This window comes from Balaenoptera ricei, chromosome 2, assembly GCF_028023285.1.
Source record: "Balaenoptera ricei isolate mBalRic1 chromosome 2, mBalRic1.hap2, whole genome shotgun sequence".
In the NCBI taxonomy this organism is placed as follows: domain Eukaryota; kingdom Metazoa; phylum Chordata; class Mammalia; order Artiodactyla; family Balaenopteridae; genus Balaenoptera; species Balaenoptera ricei.
The window spans coordinates 153,500,583-153,522,029 of record NC_082640.1 but is presented as its reverse complement, the minus strand read 5'-3'; the positions used below and the strand labels follow the sequence as shown (position 1 = coordinate 153,522,029).

The window sequence follows — 21,447 nt, the reverse complement described above, 5'->3', positions numbered from 1 at the left end:
GGGGTAGAGGATTAAGAGGTACAAACTACTATGTACAAAACAGACAAGCTACAAGTATGTACTGTATAGCACAGGGAATATAGCCAACATTTTATAATAACTATCTATGGAGTATAATCTATAACAATTTTGAATCACTATGTTGTACACCTGAAACTTGTATAATATTGTAAATCAACTATGCTTCAATGAAAAAATAAAATAGTAAATAAACAAGAAAATAAATAAAAAAGAAAAAAAGAAAATGTATACCTAGAATATCTAGAACAATGGCCTAAGAAGTTCATAATAGAACTGGACCAGTGATCATGTTACACCCATTTTAAAATGTTTCAGCGTCCTACCACTAATTATTGGGTTGGCCAAAAGGTTCGATCGTTTTTTTCTGTAAGGTGGCTCTAGTAGCACCTAGTTGCCTTTACCTTCATTCTAAACAATTTTGTTTGATTGTATATGACAGCTGTCATATCAGCGTGCATTTAAAAAAAGACGTATCAAAATTTGTGAATTTTTGTGTAGCCATTTTAATAATGAAGATGGAAGAGAAAAAGCAACATTTTTGGCATATTATGCTTCATTATTTCAAGAAAGGTAAAAACGCAACTGAAAGGCAAAAAAAGATTTGTGCAGTGCTGTGACTGATCCAACATGTCAAAAGTGGTTTGCGAAGTTTTGTGCTGGAGATTTCTCGCTGGACGATGCTCCATGGTTGGGTAGGTCAGTTGAAGTTGATAGTGATCAAATCGAGAATGGAGACATGAATTGCGAACAATCAACGTCATACCACGTGGGAGATAGCTGGCATACTCAAAATATCCAAATCAAGCGCTGAAAATCATTTGCACCAGCTTAGTTATGTTAATTGCTTTGATGTTTGGGTTCCATATAAATTAAGTGAAGAAAATCTTCTTGACCGTACTTCTGCATGCGATTCTCTACTTAAACGTAATGAAAATGGTCTGTTTTTAAAACAAATTGTGACAGGCGATGAAAAGTGGATACTGTACGACAATGTGGAATGGAAGAAATCGTGGGGCAAGCGAAATGAACCACCACCAACCACACCAAAAGCCAGTCTTCATCCAAAGAAGGTGATGCTTTATATATGGTGGGACTGGAAGGGAGTCCTCTATTATGAGCTCCTTCTGGAAAACCAAATGATTAATTCCAACAAGTACTGCTCCCAGTTAGACCAACTGGAAGCAGCACTCAACGAAAAGCGTCTGGAATTAGTCAACAGAAAATGCATAATCTTCCATCAGTATAACTCAAGATTGCATGCTTCTTTGATGACCAGGAAAAAACTGTTAGAGCTTGGCTGGGAAGTTCTGATTCATCCGCCATATTCACCAGACATTGCACCTTTGGATTTCCATTTATTTAGGTCTTTACAAAATTCTCTTAATGGAAAAAATTTCAATTCCCTGGAAGACTGTAAAAGGCGCCTAGAACAGTTCTTTGCTCAAAAGGATAAGTTTTGGGAAGATGGAATTACGAAGTTGCCTGAAAAATGGCAAAGGTAGTGGAACAAAAGGGTGAATATGTTGCTTGGCAAAGTTCTTGGTGAAAATGAAAAATGTGTCTTTTATTTTTACTTAAAAACTGAAGGCACTTTTTTGCCAACCCAATACAACTCCTTAAACAGCACTGAAAGACAGTATACAGTCAATGGTAAGCTGACTGCTTCAGGAGAGTCTTTTTTCGCACAGGTAGTTCCTAACTCACAGATTATGTTCCCAGAGTCTATATGAGAAATTGGCTGTTTGGAACCTGGAACACATTCCTTTAAAAATAATATTATAGATGGTGGGCAAGACTCCGGGGTAGTTAAAAACAAACAAACATATCTTCATTTAGCTCATAATGTTACTAATATGTTGCTGAATTATGCTTTACTATTAACCTGAATTTTGGAAACAAGGTGGAAGACTGAAGAAAGAATGTTGAAATGGAAAGCATTTGTTTAAGTTATCTTCCTATCTACCTCTCTAGAGTCCTTTCCTGCTGTCAAATGTACTTCTTGCCATGCTTACAGTATCTTGCTATGCTAAGGTTCTGAAGTGGTCCTGTTCAGGGTTTGCCCTATGAGTCAAAGAACTCTAAGTTCTAAGTGATTAGTTCCTGTTTATTTAGGACAGCAGATTTACCCAGATGTTGGATGTCTGATTTGAACTATTAAATATTAATATGTGAATAACTCACTCTCAGGTAGAATACTTTTAAACACAAATGCACCTCTAAATATTAGATTATCAAAAAGTATAGCAAAGTGAACAGAACAAACACATTTAGCCAATGTGGAGGATATTTGGGCTTAATAAAACACCTCTCCTAAACAGACTGGATCTTGAGAGTCAGGGAATAAGGAGATTAACTGTTCCTCTAAAGTTTCTTGCCGTTCATGGCTTTTCCCCTTTCACTTCTCAAAAAGCTTTCTCTCCCTTCCCTTCTCTTAAAAGTACTGACAGAGGAGCTTAGATGGTGAGTAGGGGAAAGGTTAGAATAGGGTAGCCATTTGTGAATCTCAGTCATTTGTAAATTGAATTAATGTAGGTGTGAATACCAAATTACCATTATTTACATTGCATGCACGCTCTCTTCTCCTCTTTCCCATTCTCCTCTCTTCACTCCTTCCCACCCCCTGGAAGATACTATGAACTTGTTATAACAAATTACCCAAAGGTAATAAATGCTGCAAAAGTGGCTCTAGTAGTTGTGGGAGGAAAGATAAAAGAAGAAATTATAAAAGGAAGGGGCTTTTCTCTTTATGGAAGGGAGAGGTGTCTATTTTACAGTGAATAAGAAGCTTTATTTAGGGGCCCAGAAAGTAAACTTGAGCTACTGTAGTAAATCCTCCTGCCTTTTTCCCCCACTTCTATATCACCTAAAGATCTAGAATTTTGCAACTCAAGTCCTTATCATTCATACACACAGTCAATATTTAATTCAAAATTTAAACTAAATTTTCCTCTCTGGCTTTTGAAATATTGACAGTAACTATTTACTTAGGGGTTTTATCTATTAAAATGGATATAGAATATTTAGTTTATTAACCTTAATATTAATAAATTGTGGGTGCTAAGCCCAGTTAAGAGGGCAGCATGGTACAGCAAAAGGAGAAAGACCCTGGAGTTAGACAGGCCTAGGCTGGACTCCTCATTCTGTCTTTTACTAGTTGTATGACTCTGAACAGCTTATTTAATTTTTTTGAGCTTCAGTATTATTATCTACAAAATGGGGATAAAAGACACTTATCTGGATTGGTTGTTTCATGAGGCCTAAATAAGATAAGTAAGTGAAAGAATGTAGTATAGTACTATATATATAGTAGGTAGTAAGTAAAGATTAGTATCTCTTTCCAGGAAAAGACTGGCATGTTTGGAGTGAGGAGGCTGGAGAAAATGGATGTGGATTGGGTGGGGAGGAAAGACAGGAGTGAAACAGAATTGAAAACTTTTGTAGTTCTTACTAATAACTATCTAATTCATTTCTGTAGTACCAAAGACTGAGACAACATCTGATATAGCATAACCCTTCATAAAAGTTTGTTGGATTATTAGAGTATACTTACCCATATATAATAAAACCCCAATTCTGCCACAAGGATATAGTTGGCACCTTAGAAAGATCATATTTGTAGCAGAATAGAGGGTGAGTTAGAGGAGAACAACACTTGAGGCAGGGAGACCAGTGAAGAGGATAGCCTCATGTGTCTAGACAAAAAGTAAACGGAGCCCCAAACTAAGCCAGGATGGTAGAAATGAAGAGATAGGAACGTACAGAAGAAGTACTGATGAGGGAAACTGTATGGGATTTAAATACAGGGCTGAGTGAGAGACAGAAGCTTTCCATTCAGGTTTCTTCTGGCTCGGGTGACTGGGTGGCTGGTGGGCGCAGTCACTGAGCTAGAAGAACTCAAAGAAATGGAGTAAGATGGTAGTGGGAGGCGCAGTGAGAAAGGAAAGGAGAGATAATGAATTTAATTTTACATGTTGAATTTGCTCTGCCTATTGAACTTAAAGAAAATATACCTAGTAAGCAGGTGGATCTAGGCATGGAGCTCAAGACAGAGATAAGATCTGGGAGTCATTAGCATACAGAATTAGAAGGAAAAAAGGTCAAGGGTGAGCCATGGTGACACTTAGATTTGGGAATGAGCATAGGAAGAGAAGCTGCCAAAACAAGAAAGAATAAACTACAAACGGAGAATGAAGAAGTTGAAATGGTGTATTGCTGGAGAGGGATGTAAAATTGTGGTAGAGAGACCTAATAGCTGGGTTACGCAGGCATTTTATTTCTGTTTACAGACACATACCATTTCAATGAGGCTTTGCAATCCAGATGAAGATGAATCAACACGGACACCCTTCTGTTCTACGTAATAGCCTTCATAATGTCTTTCAATTTAATCTCTTTTTTAAAAATTCTACTTCCAAATTTGAGCATAAGCTCTGGAACTTTCTAAAACATCTTATTACTAGGCTGTAATTTATAGTGCATTTACAGTACATGTAATTTTAAGGACAAGATCTATATCTATTTCAGTTTTGAATCTTCAAGAGCCTTTGGCTTAAAATTCATAGTAGAATCATGATTAAGTTTACCACACCCTTGTTACTTCCTGTGATCCATGGACCAGTGGCTTGGTATTCTTGGGAACTTGTTAGAAATGCAAAATCTTGGTCCACTCCAGATTTGCTGAATCACAATCAGCATTTTTAATAAGCTCTCCAGGTGATTCAAATAGGTACAAATTAATACTTCCTGACTAACTGAACAAAGAATAAACAAACTGTATTGTTGTTCTTATTTCTAGTAGGTCTCCAACTTTAGCTCATGTGATACAACTTGGGCAAATTCTCTTTCCAAAATATGGTTTACTATGTTAATTCTGCTTTTAAAAAAAGCTGCAAATTTAACCAAATTGGGTAGTGCTGCCTGGATTACAAAGCCTTTCAAAATCTGGCTTCAAATTTCTACCAAATTTACACATATTATCCTTCTACCTGAACCTCCTACTCTAAACAGTCTGGCCTGACCTCAGTAAACTATTCTTTCTACTTCTCTATTTTTGTTCATTCCCTGTTTCCTCCTTGGTTAACATACTCTCTTTTTCTAAATACACAAATCCTATTTATCCTTCCTGTTCTAGCTAAAACGAAATATCTTCAAAATGATATTATCTTGTCTTCATAATGAGAATTGTGGATTATTAATTTCAAGAAACTTAGATTCCATTTCCACCTCTGCCACTAACTTGTATATTGCTGGGCAAGTTCAATAAACATCTCTGGGTTTAAAAGCTTGTTTTTTTCATACACAAGGCCAATAGGCACATGAAAAGATGCTCAACATTGCTAATCATTGATAAATGCAAATCAAAACCACAATGAGATATCACTTCACACTTGTCACAATGGTTTTTATCAAAAAGACCACAAGTAACAAATGTTGGTAAGAATGTGGAGAAAAGGGAACCCTCCTATGCTGTTGGTGGGAATGTGAATTGGTATAGCCACTGTGGAAAACAGTATGGAGGCTTCTCAAAAAACTAAAAATTGAACTACCATATGACCCAGCCATTCCATTCCTAGGTATATATCCCAAAACACTAATGTGAAAAGATACATGTACCCCAGTGTTCATAGCAGCATTATTTATAATAGCCAAGATATGGAAGTAACCTAAATGTCCATCAGCAGATGAATGAATAAAGAAGATGTGGTATATACAATGGAATACTACTCAGCCATGAAAAAGAAAAAACTTTTGCCATTTGCAACAACATGAATGGACCTGGAGTGTATCATCCTTCGTGAAATAAGTCAGACAGAGAAAGACAAATACTGTATGATATCACTTATATGTGGAATCTAAAAAATAAAACAAACTAGTGAGTATAACAAAACAGAAACAGACTCACATATATAGAAAACAAACTAGTGTTTACCGGTGGGGAGAGGGAAGAGAAGAGGGATTAAGGAGTAGAGGATTAAGAGGTACAAACTACTATGTATAAAATAAATAAGCTACAAGGATGTATTGTAGAGCACAGGAATACAGCCAATATTTTATAACTTTAAATGGTGTATAATCTATAAAAATTCTGAATCACTATGTTGTACACCTGAAACTAATATAACATTGTAAATTATACCTCAATAAATTTTTTTTTACATTATAAAAAAATTTGTCTTTTTAAAGAAAAATGCTAGGAACCACACTAGTATTGTGTTCCACACAATGAGAGAAAATATGTCTAAGGAATGTGTTTTAATATTCACATAATACTTAAAAATGAATGTTTTAAAAATACAGTTAATGCTCACGTATTTGAAGCACCCCTCCCATAATCTCCACTGTACCCTCTTTTTAAATGAAATGTACAAGAAACAAAGGCAAAATTCATCCAGGTCAATCCAAATAAGTTATAGAGTCTTACCCTTCAAGTTTAACATTTATTGTTAAAGTCATGGTAGGTGATAAGAATAAGAGCTAAGAAGTAGAATCATACAGAATTTAAACCCAGACTGAAACCTTTTAAAAATAACAAGAATAGCACTCTTACTCCCTACTCTTATCTGGCATAGCTGAGTAAGGGTTCTGTGCTTGCTGACATTCTTGAGCTATTTCTCTCCCTGCTTTAAACATAGGGTAGTTTCTCCCATGACCCTGCTTGTTTCCCTGGAGAGCTTCACATAGAGGCTTCTGTATAACAACATTTGCTTTCATTAGCAAACGGCTACATAGGAAAGAGAAGAATGAAGAGGGAGACAACCTTCACAGAATATCAACAGGCTGCAGATTAAATATACCTTGTTTCCTTTGCTAAATTCCCAGCACAGATTTCCATCTGAACAGTTATAAATTCTTTCCTCCCACATTCCACCTCTGCATTTTAAACCATTTACTCTGGGCCTCTTCAATACAGCACTCTAAGACTGAGAAAGTTTAGATTTGCATCAATTGTATTTTTAAAAAATTGTTCTCAGTTTTATGTAAGGTATTCAATCCAAGAAAAGAATATACTAAAGATGTGCATATTCTCAAAATTGCCTATATCTTGCTTATAAGTTTTGTTGTTCTTTATATGTTGTTTTCAAGGGACATTTTGAAGTTACATGTAATAGCAACATTAATTATTAGGAAACGTCTACAACAAATCAACAGCTGGTCCTAGAAAATCAAATATTAGCATATCAACATAGGAACCTTTCAATGGTGTTTTGGCCTTTATAGTAAGGTAATGGCAGCATATATAGTATATATCAAGTTAGCTTTTCTTTTAATACAGAAGTACAACATTAGGAGGAGAGAATGAACAGAATTATAGTCAAGACAGCATAAGGTAAAAATGATACACACAAACAAAAAGCACCTTTTACCTTATAATAGTTCTTAGAGCTCATTAATGCACTTGGAGGCAGGGCCAGAGTCAGCGGTGGCTGGGAAACAAATTCTAAATCTGGTGCATTTGTTCTCTAGAGTTTCAGGCCTGTTCTGTGCTATTGGAACTCTTGGGTTCATCCTACCTCCTCTCAGAAATTAATTTTTGCCTTCTTTAAAGGTGTATCTGCATCAGGATAATTTTTAGATGCTTGAAGTTTATATATATGAAAGGATGGGTTACTAGTCAGGTCCAAATTCAACCCTCCCCGCTTTTTTTCACTGGGTTCTTTCTATCCCTTCCCAGGGCTACGAAGCCTGGGTCAGGGTGATACCAGGTAACCTGCAGCACTGGCTTCACCAGCATGGGTTCTAAGTTGGCTGGTTACTTACCTATGGACTTCTCTAGAACTAAACTTTCAGGTAAATACAAATGGTGAATTAAAAAAAAAAAAAAGATGTTTGAAAATATGTGTAACACTCTACTCCAGTGTCCACAGAGAAAGAAAAAAAATCAGGAGGAAAGAAGAGAAGCTTAAAAGGTGAGATTAACATAAAAACGACTGCCTTTCAGGTTACTAGCAAGACGCTGTGTTCCAGGTTTGGACTACACTGTGTCCAGTTTGAGCCTAAACTGGGGTTTATAGGAGTCCCAGCATACCTTGTGAAATGGTAGGGCAGAGCCTCTTCAAGAGCATATTTGAGCCCTGGGATAGCACTCATCTTAAGGGAAGGAGGATCCAGGCATAATGAGCTTTGCTCAGTGACAAGATGGTGATAAGACAGAAAGGGGCAATTATGGGTGACAGATATATCAGGGCATCCATCACTCAGATTTGTCTCCTAGCTTTGTCTCTAGCAGGCTGTTGTTTGAGTGTTACTAAGAGCAGGCACACCTCTGGTGAACTGGAAATAGTGCCTGGTGAAACATGGCTGAACAGCAGTGTCGCATGGAAGTGGGATGCTCAGAAAGAGCACTTGTTTTTGATTGCATGTGCAGCTGGAGCTGGAGACGCAGTGGGAAATTTACAGAAATAGTTGGGGAATTTAGCAGAGAGCTGAGTTAATTTAGTAAATGGGGTAATATGCTCTCAGAGATGGGCAATTATAGTCAATGTGCCTCCCTTTGTATTTACAAGTGGGTGAAGCCTGGAGAAACTCAGGTTATATAAGAATACAAAAATCAATATAAAAGTCCTAGAAAATAATTGTACTTAAACTTCAAAGAATCAGTTAGTACTAATTTTGACATTTCCCTCTTACTCTTCTCACCCATGTCTTCCCTTTCTTTTTTTTTTTTGCATATACTACATTGTTTATGGATATTTTTGTATGTTAACAGAAGCATAAAACATCGACTAGAAATATACTCAACAAATTTATGATATAGTTGCCTTTAGGAAGGGTGAAAGGGAATGAAACTTCCCTATCTTTCTTGACATAAGTAAAAGTATGAATAGGAATAACACCCAAAGCAGAGCAACATATTTCTCCTATTGTAAAAGGCATTCCAGGAAAATGTCTATCGCTAAAGGACATAGACATCTCCATAATTCTTTGACTTCTGAAGAATGAAATAAGTGAAAATTATGGTATTAAATTTCTTTCTCTTTAGCAACAATCCCGCCTAGTTAGTACTCCCAAAATTCATATTTGTACAATAACAACTTCAAAATAAAATCCAATACTTACTTGTCTCCCACAATTCCCAAGTTGATTGTGGGGTAACCATGTTCCTGAATTGTTGCTAAGAGGGTTGAACGATTGCTGTCTCGAATCTTTCCTGGTAAGAGGTCATCTTCAGGATTTAGCAGCTACAAAGCCAGAAAAAAAAAAACCACTACAAATTATTTTCTTAGGATAATATTGCCTATTGTTAATGGGAAAAAAATAGATCTAGTAAACAGAGTTTAGCACATCTAGCACCTATAACAGTATCTGGCCCATAGAAGATATATGCTCAAAGGATCTTTTTTTTTTTTAAATTAATTAATTAATTAATTTTTGGCTGTGTTAGGTCTTCGTTTCTGTGCGAGGGCTTTCTCTAGTTGCGGCGAGCGGGGGCCCCTCTTCATCGCGGTGCGCGGGCCTCTCACTATCGTGGCCTCTCTTGTTGCGGAGCATAGGCTCCAGACGCACAGGCTCAGTAGTTGTGGCTCACGGGCCCAGTTGCTCCGCGGCATGTGGGACCTTCCCAGACCAGGGCTCGAACCCGTGTCCCCTGCATTGGCAGGCAGATTCTCAACCACTGCGCCACCAGGGAAGCCCTCAAAGGATCTTTGATAAATATTGAAAGCATAGGAGGATGAGAAAACATTCCTCCAGAATTAAAAAACATGCAGAAATTTAAGTGGTGACTAAACAGCAGGCCAAATATCACACCAGCTTTGGCTCCAATTTGACAAAATAGTGCTCTGGAGATAGCTGCCTTTCTACTGGTTGGTTGTTTACTGGGTCAAATTAAAAAAAAAAAAAAACAACTTTCTTTTTTCCTCTCACTATTATTTTCTAATCTGTCCTTCACTGAGAATATTTGAGGAAGAGACTGTGTGACATGATATTCTCAAGTCTGAAGAGAATGATCATTTATCTTTTCTTTCAAGCCTTTTGATCTCTTTTGTGAAGTGGTATCAGTAGTACCGAAGAAGTTAAACTTATTTGAAGGAGAGGGAGCCAGATAGCTTGTCTCTATTAGCAAACTTAAACAAGTAATACTTAACTGCACACATCCATGATTCCATGACTTTGAATTGAATCACCCTTAAGAGATTTAATATCTACTATTATATGTCAATGAAGAAAATTATAAGAAGCTTATTTTATGTTAGGATGTTCCAATGAGGCAGTGTAGCGTAGTAGCAAGAGTCTACCTTATTCAGATAACGTTCAAATTCAAGTTGCCCAAACACATTATGCCATAATTTTCTCATTTATAATATATAGTAATAAAACTACCTTGAAAGGCAGTTGTTAGGACTGAGATAATGAACACTCAGTTAACATAGATAAATATACAATAAAAACAATTCTCTGTCCTTTCTTTATGATACATGATATTGAAAGAGCACCTAATTCCCCCCAATTGTTCTCATATTGTTACTCCTAGATGCTAGTATGGATGGAATCAGTTTATAACGTGAACACAGATTTACATTTATTAGATTATAAAATACTTAAGAGTAGGAGGTCCCTAACACACACAGACACACACAACATGAAAATTTAATTTACACAATTTTAAGATGTACTTTGATTTCAGAAAACTACAAAATGAAAAAAAAAGTGCATCTTTGAAGTGAGAAAATCTGGAATATTATCTTAGGAGGTTGAAGGCAAGCCTGCACATTTCAGATGCTTAGGCTGTTAATATGGCCAATACCCAGGGGTTTTGTATCTCAGTTCTGCCAAACAATGACCTCAAGCCCCTTTAGTCTTCCTTCTGACTCATTAGTGATACCATGTGGCTGGACCTTTGGCTTTATGTTGGAAAAGTAGTAGCTTTGCCAACAACTGTCCCCTTAAAATATCTGCAGAAAAACTTTGATCATCTTATTCACTGTCACCTGGGAGACTTCCCTTCAAATACTGCACTAATCTAACTTAATCAGATCCCATGTGACACTGCAGCCCACTTTCATCCTTAGTCACTGGCAGAGCTTGGAAAATTGCTATTGCAGTACTAATACAGATTAATTTTCTGATCTTAATTAACACACAGTTATTGAACTTATAATTTTATAAGGCCAAGGCTTGCAGCTTTTAAACTCCATTAATCAGACAAGTTGCTGCAGAAAGAAAACTGAACGGTTATATAATATTCTTTTCACAAAGGGTACTGACCACCAACTGAGTAATGAGATTTCCCCGTTATTAGGGTGGTTTCTTTGCCATTCATGTTCCTCTCTGTTATTTTGCTGCACACAGTTCCAGAAATAATAGAACAATTAGCGATCACTGGAGAACCAGTTGTTTATCTGTAAAACTGACATAATGAAATAATAGCTAGTTAAGTGAGGGTATGGGATTTCCAGTGCATTTTAAGTATTTTCAAAGAAAACACACAGAATCGAATGGAAGACTATAAGGTTTCATATACTAGAATAAATTCACAATATTCCTCTTTAAAAATGTAATCTTATCTTCCAGCTTCTTATACTTCTAGTCATCTCTGGAATGATGCCTGAAACTTATTCTAGTTAAAATATAAAAGGAAAAATACAATATAAAGTAAAATAAAACATAACCCAAAACAAACAAAAAAACGAAAACATAACCCATTATCTTCATACCTTGTTACTTTCTTATCTACCACATACTAAATTTCAATTTCCTGTTTCTGTTATTGTCAATGGTGCCACTGTATTTCCAGCTTTCAAACATTTAGCCTTTGATTTTTTTCCTTTGTAGTCCACTATCTTTCCAAAGGTTTCAATCCTTAATCCTTACTCCATCTCCTTTTTTTTTTTTTTAATGTTTTGCTGCTTTATACACAGGAATCCATCTCCTCCTTGACACTACATTTTCATTCACTCTCTTATCAACCCTCTCCATCCCCCAATTTCAGGCATTGAATATATCTGAATTTCTGCAAAAGTCTTATAATTGGCTATCTTGCCGACAGACTCTTTCCTTCTGAGAAATAAAATAGACACATCTACTTGCAAAACTGTACGATTACTTGCATAACAGGTAAACTGTACCAAACTATGATATGTAACAAACTATCTTAAGTCAAATTGTTATAACATAAGCTTGTTCAGACCTGTATGTTCCTATAAGATTATGGACGATTAGAGACCACGGTAACTCCATATGGACTCGTGCTCCAAAGATAAAATGAAATTGTTTCAGCAACTCACCTATTTTACTAAATGTGATCAGTCTCTGCCTAGACCGTACTTACTAACTACCTTAAAACCACCTCATGACCAATTCCAGTCCTCAAAATCCTGCAACTATCCTTCTGTAACTTCCTCCTCTTGAGACACTACTGAGACTCTCAAGGTGATGCTCTTCCTTGCTCAGAAACTTTAATATATCCAGCTTTGTATGATCAACAGGCTTCCCTGGTGGCCTCTGTATTAGGACAATGATGGTCATGAAGGTCCCTACCAACACTTAGGCAAGACCTCATGCCACCACTATTCTCATATTGGTTACATTGCACTTCACTGAGGTCTTTTGAGCCTCTTTGCTCAGGGGAGTCTTTATGATGCTAAGTCCAGCACTTACATTAAACTCTGATACTTTTTTGTTGAGCTCCCAAAGTTAGCTGAAATTTATTTTGTTTTTGAAGGGGAGCAGAATATGCCACCTCCAAATGTGCCCATTTGGCACATGCGTTACTTTGAGCTGAAGGCAATCAAGACCCAGCAGACTCAATAAAAACTTTTACTACTCCCTTAACTGCCTAAAAGAATTTAGATAGGAGGCCTGGCCCAGAAAGAGAGCTATTACCAGAGATAACTTTTTATATGAAAGACTTACCTGCATGGTAGGGCAAACATCTGATTACTAAACATCTGCTCTTCTCATCTTCCTGAACTGCCCTTCTCCCCTTTGAAGCCCCAGGCCCTATCCCATTCCTTAGCTCAGACTGACATACAAGCCTCAATTGCCTGACTGTCTTTGGGTCTCATATTTTTATGGGATTCCTGTATGCACAAAATTAAATTTTTCTCCTGTTAATCTGCCTTATGTCAATTTAATTATTAGATCAGCCAAAGAACCTAGAAGGGTAGATGGAAAATTTTTCTGCTCTAAGAGTAAGGTTCCCAGGACTTTTTGGTTATCTGACTGAATATGTAAGGATTTTTGTTTTCCTTACTGTTGGTTTGCTAAAGTGTTGATTTGCTACTAACCATTTTGTTTGTCAATTGGATACACTGTTGTGTGTCTGTAAGAACTTTTCTATGTTTATGTATGAGAAACAGGCTTTCAGAGAGATCTACCTCCCCATTCTGGCCTGCTGGCTTTTAGGGTTAGCTCTCAAGGGTTCAACGTTAGTTTTTTTGTTGTTTTTTAAAAAATTTTTAAATTTATTTTTTTATACAGCAGGTTCTTTTTTTAAAAAAATTAATTAATTAATTAATTTTATTTTTGGCTGTGTTGGGTCTTTGTTTCTGTGCGAGGGCTTTCTCTAGTTGCGGCGAGTGGGGACCACTCTTCATCGCGGTGCGCGGGCCTCTCACTGTGTGGCCTCTCTTGTTGCAGAGCACAGGTTCCAGACGCACAGGCTCAGTAGTTGCGGTTCACGGGCCCAGTTGCTCCGTGACATGCAGGATCCTCCCAAACCAGGGCCTGAACCCGCGTCCCCCGCATTGACAGGCAGATTCTCAACCACTGCGCCACCAGGGAAGCCCCAGCAGGTTCTTATTAGTTATCAATTTTATACACATCAGTGTATACATGTCAATCCCAATCGCCCAATTCATCCCACCCCCACCCCCCGCCGCTTTCCCCCCTTGGTGTCCGTATGTTTGTTCTCTACATCTGTGTCTCAAATTCTGCCCTGCAAACCAGTTCATCTGTACCATTCTTCCAGGTTCCACATACATGCGTTAATATACGATATTTGTTTTTCTCTTTCTGACTTACTTCACTCTGTATGACAGTCTCTAGATCCATCCACGTCTCAACAAATGACCCAATTTCGTTCCTTTTTATGGCTGAGTAATACTCCATTGTATATATGTACCACATCTTCCTTATCCATTCGTCTGTCGATGGGCATTTAGGTTGCTTCCATGACCTGGCTATTGTAAACAGTGCTGTAATGAACATTGGGGTGCATGTGTCTTTTTGAATTATGGTTTTCTCTGGGTACATGTCCAGTAGTGGGATTGCTGGGTCATATGGTAATTCTATTTTTAGTCTTTTAAGGAACCTCCATACTGTTCTCCAGAGTGGCTGTATCAATTTATATTCCCACCAACAGTGCAAGAGGGTTCCCTTTTCTCCACACCTACTCCAGCATTTGTTGTTAGTAGATTTTCTGATGATGCTCATTCTAACTGGTGTGAGGTGATACCTCATTGTAGTTTTGATTTGCATTTCTCTAATAATTAGTGATGTTGAGCAGCTTTTCATGTGCTTCTTGGCCATCTGTATGTCTTCTTGGGAGAAATGTCTATTTAGGTCTTCTGCCCATTTTTGGATTGGATTGTTTGTTTTTTTAATATTGAGCTGCATGAGTTGTTTATATATTTTGGAGCTTAATCCTTTGTCCGTTGATTCGTTTGCAAATATTTTCTCCCATTCTGAGGGTTGCCTTTTCGTCTTGTTTATGGTTTCCTTTGCTGTGCAAAAGCTTTTAAGTTTCATTAGGTCCCATTTGTTTATTTTTGTTTTTATTTCCATTACTCTAGGACGTGGATCAAAAAAGATCTTGCTGTGATTTATTTCAAAGAGTGTTCTTCCTATGCTTTCCTCTAAGAGTTTTATAGTGTCCGGTCTTACATTTAGGTCTCTAATCCATTTTGAGTTTCTTTTTGTGTATGGTGTTAGGGAGTGTTCTAATTTCATTCTTTTACCTGTAGCTGTCCAGTTTTCCCAGCACCACTTATTGAAGAGACTGTCTTTTCTCCATTGTATATCCTTGCCTCCTTTGTCATAGATTAGTTGACCATAGGTGCGTGGGTTTATCTCTGGGCTTTCTAGCTTGTTCCATTGATCTATGTTTCTGTTTTTGTGCCAGTACCATATTGTCTTGATTAGTGTAGCTTTCTAGTATAGTCTGAAGTCAGGGAGTCTGATTCCTCCAGCTCCGTTTTCAACCTTAGTTTTAAGGACTTTAGACATATATAAGTGATATTCCCCCTGTTGACTGGCTTTTAGCTAATGAATTCATGGATTCATCTAATAATAAACTTGTACTTCTCCTGGCATAAGTTGGCTTCTGTTTTACCTTTCTTGCATTTATTTTTCTAGAAAACATAGTTTCATCAAGGAAAATTTGGAATTGCAGTGGTCATTTTGGAGTACTTTTGACATGACAATTATTCACTTGAAAGCACTTTTAGAACAAAGGGTGAATACAATTCGGAATATTCAATGATTATCACTTTTATTGTTATGTACTGCTTCAAAATGAAATTTCAATAAAAATACAAAATATTTAAAAGTTTGTTAAACCCTGGATTGAGGAAATTCTCTGTCTTATTTGTCTTAAAGAGAAATCACTTAGTTATTTTAAGAGACCTCCCTCTTTGTTTCTGTTCTTCAGAGATTTAATCCTATGGTCTTGATGGTATTGTCAAAGGGCCTAAGACTGGTTGTAATAACTTACTTTCTCTCTTTTTAATGTATTGAAATGGGTTTGTCTGCATCTAAGACTTTTCTCCTCTTTGCAAAGGGGAGGTATTAGAATTTTATATGTCAGTAACTATTACCATATCCATTGCAAACAGCTTCCTTATACATCCTTACTTTCTCCTTCTTTTGGAAAACATAATTAATTGATCAAAAATCAATTTTGATCATTATGGACACACCTTAGAAATACCCAGATAGTCCAAACAAACAGACCTAACACAAAGAAAGGTGAGAAAAGTCAGATTATAAACTCTAATGGAGAATAGTCTTATTCTAAATGGCTTTTAATTAAACTCTGAAAAAAGTTTTAATTGAGAGTTAAATTAATTGCCTTGGTTGCTTGGATATAAGAAAGAAAAAGGAACATACAGAGCTTTTAAACATAATCTAAGGAGTCTTTAAGAATTTGGTTTATACAACAGTCAGCTCTACCCACCACCAGAGCCTCCCATCAAGCCTCTTAGATAGCCTCAACCACCAGAGGGCAGACAACAGAAGCAAGAAAAACTATAATCCTGCAGCCTGTGGGCCAAAAACCACAGTTACAGAAAGATAGAGAAGATGAAAAGGCAGAGGGCTATGTACCAGATGAAGGAACAAGAAAAAACCCCAGAAAAACAACTAAATCAAGTGGAGATAGGCAACCTTCCAGAAAAAGAATTCAGAATAATGATAGTGAAGATGATCCAGGACCTTGGAATAAGAATGGAGGCAAAGATTGAGAAGATGTAAGAAATGATTAACAAAGACCTAGAAGAATTAAAGAACAAACAAACAGAGATGACCAATACAATAACTGAAATGAAAACTACACTAGAAGGAATCAATAGCAGAATAACTGAGGCAGAAGAACGGATAAGTGACCTGGAAGACAGAATGATGGAATTCACTGCTGCGGAACAGACTAAAGAAAAAAGAATGAAAAGAAATGAAGACAGCCTAAGAGACCTCTGGGACAACATTAAACGCAACAACATTCGCATTATAGGGGTCCCAGAAGGAGAAGAGAGAGAGAAAGGACCAGAGAAAATATTGGAAGAGATTATAGTCGAAAACTTCCCTAACATGGGAAAGGAAATAGCCACCCAAGTCCAGGAAGCACAGAGAGTCACATACAGGATAAACCCAAGGAGAAACACGCCGAGACACATAGTAATCAAAGTGGCAAAAATTAAAGACAAAGAAAAATTATTGAAAGCAGCAAGGGAAAAACGACAAATAACATACAAGGGAACTCCCATAAGGTTAACAGCTGATTTCTCAGCAGAAACTCTGCAAGCCAGAAGGGAGTGGCATGATATACTTAAAGTGATGAAAGGGAAGAACCTACAACCAAGATTACTCTACCCGGCAAGGATCTCATTTAGATTTGATGGAGAAATCAAAAGCTTTACAGACAAGCAAAAGCTAAGAGAATTCAGCACCACCAAAGCAGCTCTACAACAAATGCTAAAGGAACTTCTCTAGGTGGGAAACACAAGAGAAGAAAAGGACCTACAAAAACAAACCCAAAACAATTAAGAAAATGGTCATAGGAACATACATATCGATTATTACCTTAAACGTGAATGGATTAAATGCCCCAACCAAAAGACATAGACTGGCTGAATGGATACAAAAACAAGACCCATATATATGCTGTCTACAAGAGACCCACTTTAGACCTAGGGACACATACAGACTGAAAGTGAGGGGATGGAAAAAGATATTCCATGCAAATGGAAATCAAAAGAAAGCTGGAGTAGCTATACTCATATCAGATAAAATAGACTTTAAAATAAAGAATGTTACAAGAGACAAGGAAGGACACTACATAATGATCAAGGGATCAATCCAAGAAGAAGATATAACAATTATAAATATATATGCACCCAACATAGGAGCACCTCAATACATAAGGCAACTGCTAACAGCTATAAAAGAGGAAATCGACAGTAACACAATAATAGTGGGGGACTTTAACACCTCACTTACACCAATGGACAGATCATCCAAAATGAAAATAAATAAGGAAACAGAAGCTTTAAATGACACAATAGACCAGATAGATTTAATTGATATATATCGGACATTCCATCCAAAAACAGCAGATTACACGTTCTTCTCAAGTGCGCACGGAACATTCTCCAAGATAGATCACATCTTGGGTCACAAATCAAGCCTCAGTAAATTTAAGAAAATTGAAATCATATCAAGCATCTCTTCTGACCACAACGCTATGAGATTAGAAATGAATTACAGGGAAAAAAACGTAAAAAGGACAAACACATGGAGGCTAAACAATACGTTACTAAATAACCAAGAGATCACTGAAGAAATCAAAGAGGAAATAAAAAAATACCTAGAGACAAATGACAATGAAAACACGACGACCCAAAACCTATGGGATGCAGCAAAAGCAGTTCTAAGAGGGAAGTTTATAGCTATACAAGCCTACCTAAAGAAACAAGAAAAAGCTCAAGTAAACAATCTAACCTTACACCTAAAGAAACTAGAGAAAGAAGAACAGACAAAACCCAAAGTTAGCAGAAGGAAAGAAATCATAAAGATCAGAGCAGAAATAAATGAAATAGAAACAAAGAAAACAATAGCAAAGATCAATAAAACTAAAAGCTGGTTCTTTGAGAAGATAAACAAAATTGATAAGCCATTAGCCAGACTCATCAAGAAAAAGAGGGAGAGGACTCAAATCAATAAAATCAGAAATGAAAAAGGAGAAGTTACAACAGACACTGCAGAAATACAAAGCATCCTAAGAGACTACTACAAGCAACTTTATGCCAATAAAATGGACAACCTGGAAGAAATGGACAAATTCTTAGAAAGGTATAACCTTCCAAGACTGAACCAGGAAGAAACAGAAAATATGAACAGACCAATCACAAGTAATGAAATTGAAACTGTGATTAAAAATCTTCCAACAAACAAAAGTCCAGGACCAGATGGCTTCACAGGTGAATTCTATCAAACATTTAGAGAAGAGCTAACACCCATCCTTCTCAAACTCTTCCAAAAAATTGCAGAGGAAGGAACACTCCCAAACTCATTCTATGAGGCCACCATCACCCTGATACCAAAACCAGACAAAGACACTACAAAAAAAGAAAATTACAGACCAATATCACTGATGAATATAGATGCAAAAATCCTCAACAAAATTCTAGCAAACAGAATCCAACAACACATTAAAAGGATCATACACCACGATCAAGTGGGATTTATCCCAGGGATGCAAGGATTCTTCAATATACGCAAATCAATCAATGTGATACACCATATTAACAAATTGAAGAATAAAAACCATATGATCATCTCAATAGATGCAGAAAAAGCTTTTGACAAAATTCAACACCCATTTCTGATAAAAACTCTCCAGAAAGTGGGCATCGAGGGAACCTACCTCAACATAATAAAGGCCATATATGACAAACCCACAGCAAACATCATTCTCAATGGTGAAAAACTGAAAGCATTTCCTCTAAGATCAGGAACGAGACAAGGATGTCCACTCTCACCACTATTATTCAACATAGTTCTGGAAGTCCTAGCCACGGCAATCAGAGAAGAAAAAGAAATAAAAGGAATACAAATTGGAAAGGAAGAAGTAAAACTGTCACTGTTTGCGGATGACATGATACTATACATAGAGAATCCTAAAACTGCCACCAGAAAACTGCTAGAGCTAATTAATGAATATGGTAAAGTTGCAGGATACAAAATTAATGCACAGAAATCTCTTGCATTCCTATACACTAATGATGAAAAATCTGAAAGAGAAATTATGGAAACACTCCCATTTACCATTGCAACAAAAAGAATAAAATACCTAGGAATAAAAACCTACCTAGGGAGACAAAAGACCTGTATGCAGAAAACTATAAGACACTGATGAAAGAAATTAAAGATGATACCAACAGACGGAGAGATATACCATGTTCTTGGATTGTAAGAATCAACATTGTGAAAATGACTATACTACCCAAAGCAATCTACAGATTCAATGCAATCCCTATCAAATTACCAATGGCATTTTCTACGGAACTAGAACAAATCATCTTAAAATTTGTATGGAGACACAAAAGACCCCGAATAGGCAAAGCAGTCTTGAGGCAAAAAAATGGAGCTGGAGGAATCAGACTCCCTGACTTCAGACTATACTACAAAGCTACAGTAATCAAGACAATATGGTACTGGCACAAAAACAGAAACATAGATCAATGGAACAAGATAGAAAGCCCAGAGATTAACCCACGCACCTATGGTCAACTAATCTATGACAAAGGAGGCAAAGATATACAATGGAGAAAAGACAGTCTCTTCAATAAGTGGTGCTGGGAAAACTGGACAGCTACATGTAAAAGAATGAAATTAGAATGCTCCCTAACACCATACACAAAAATAAACTCAAAATGGATTAGAGACCTAAATATAAGACTGGACACTATAAAACTCTTAGAGGAAAACATAGGAAGAACACTCTTTGACATAAATCACAGCAAGATCTTTTTTGATCCACCTCCTAGAGTAATGGAAATAAAAAGAAAAATAAACAAGTGGGACCTAATGAAACTTCAAAGCTTTTACACAGCAAAGGAAACCATAAACAAGACGAAAAGACAACCCTCAGAATGGGAGAAAATATTTGCAAATGAATCAACGGACAAAGGGTTAATCTCCAAAATATATAAACAGCTCATTCAGCTCAATATCAAAGAAACAAACACCCCAATCCAAAAATGGGCAGAAGACCTAAATAGACATTTCTCCAAAGAAGACATACAGACGGCCACGAAGCACATGAAAAGATGCTCAACATCACTAATTATTAGAGAAATGCAAATCAAAACTACAATGAGGTATCACCTCACTCCTGTTAGAATGGGCATCATCAGAAAATCTACAAACAACAAATGCTGGAGAGGGTGTGGTGAAAAGGGAACCCTCTTGCACTGTTGGTGGGAATGTAAATTGATACAGCCACTATGGAGAACAATATGGAGGTTCCTTAAAAAACTAAAAATAGAATTACCATATGACCCAGCAATCCCACTACTGGGCATATACCCAGAGAAAACCGTAATTCAAAAAGACACATGCACTCGAATGTTCATTGCAGCACTATTTACAATAGCCAGGTCATGGAAGCAACCTAAATGCCCATCGACAGACGAATGGATAAAGAAGATGTGGTACATATATACAATGGAATATTACTCAGCCATAAAAAGGAACGAAATTGAGTCATTTGTTGAGACGTGGATGGATCTAGAGACTGTCATACAGAGTGAAGTAAGTCAGAAAGAGAAAAACAAATATCGTATATTAATACATGTATGCGGAACCTAGAAAAATGGTACAGATGAGCCAGTTTGCAGGGCAGAAGTTGAGACACAGATGTAGAGAATGGACATATGGACACCAAGGGGGGAAAACTGCGGTGGGGTGGGGATGGTGGTGTGCTGAATTGGGCGATTGGGATTGACATGTATACACTGATGTGTATAAAACTGATGCCTAATAAGAACCTGCAGTATAAAAAAACAAACAAAACAACTAATACTAAACTTTCATTGGGTTATTTGTATGGAAATATACGTTAATATAAATGTTTCAGACATTACATGAAATTTCTAAAAATCTTATATTTGTACTTGTATGGAAATATGTATGGAAATATGTTAATATAAATGTTTCAGACATTACATGAAATTTCTAAAAATCATATTTGTATTTGTATGGAAATATGTA

General features: G+C 36.8%; 1 protein-coding gene across 4 annotated transcripts in view; it reads right to left on the bottom strand.

The window, feature by feature from the left end:
- Positions 1-21,447, bottom strand: part of GPHN (gephyrin) — a 626,292-nt gene that overhangs the window by 55,358 nt on the left and 549,487 nt on the right. For all 4 annotated transcript variants that reach the window (XM_059914468.1, XM_059914469.1, XM_059914466.1 and 1 more), the window contains one exon: positions 9,079-9,200. In XM_059914468.1, coding sequence (XP_059770451.1) covers positions 9,079-9,200 — 122 coding nt within the window. The remainder of the gene's footprint in view (positions 1-9,078; positions 9,201-21,447) is intronic.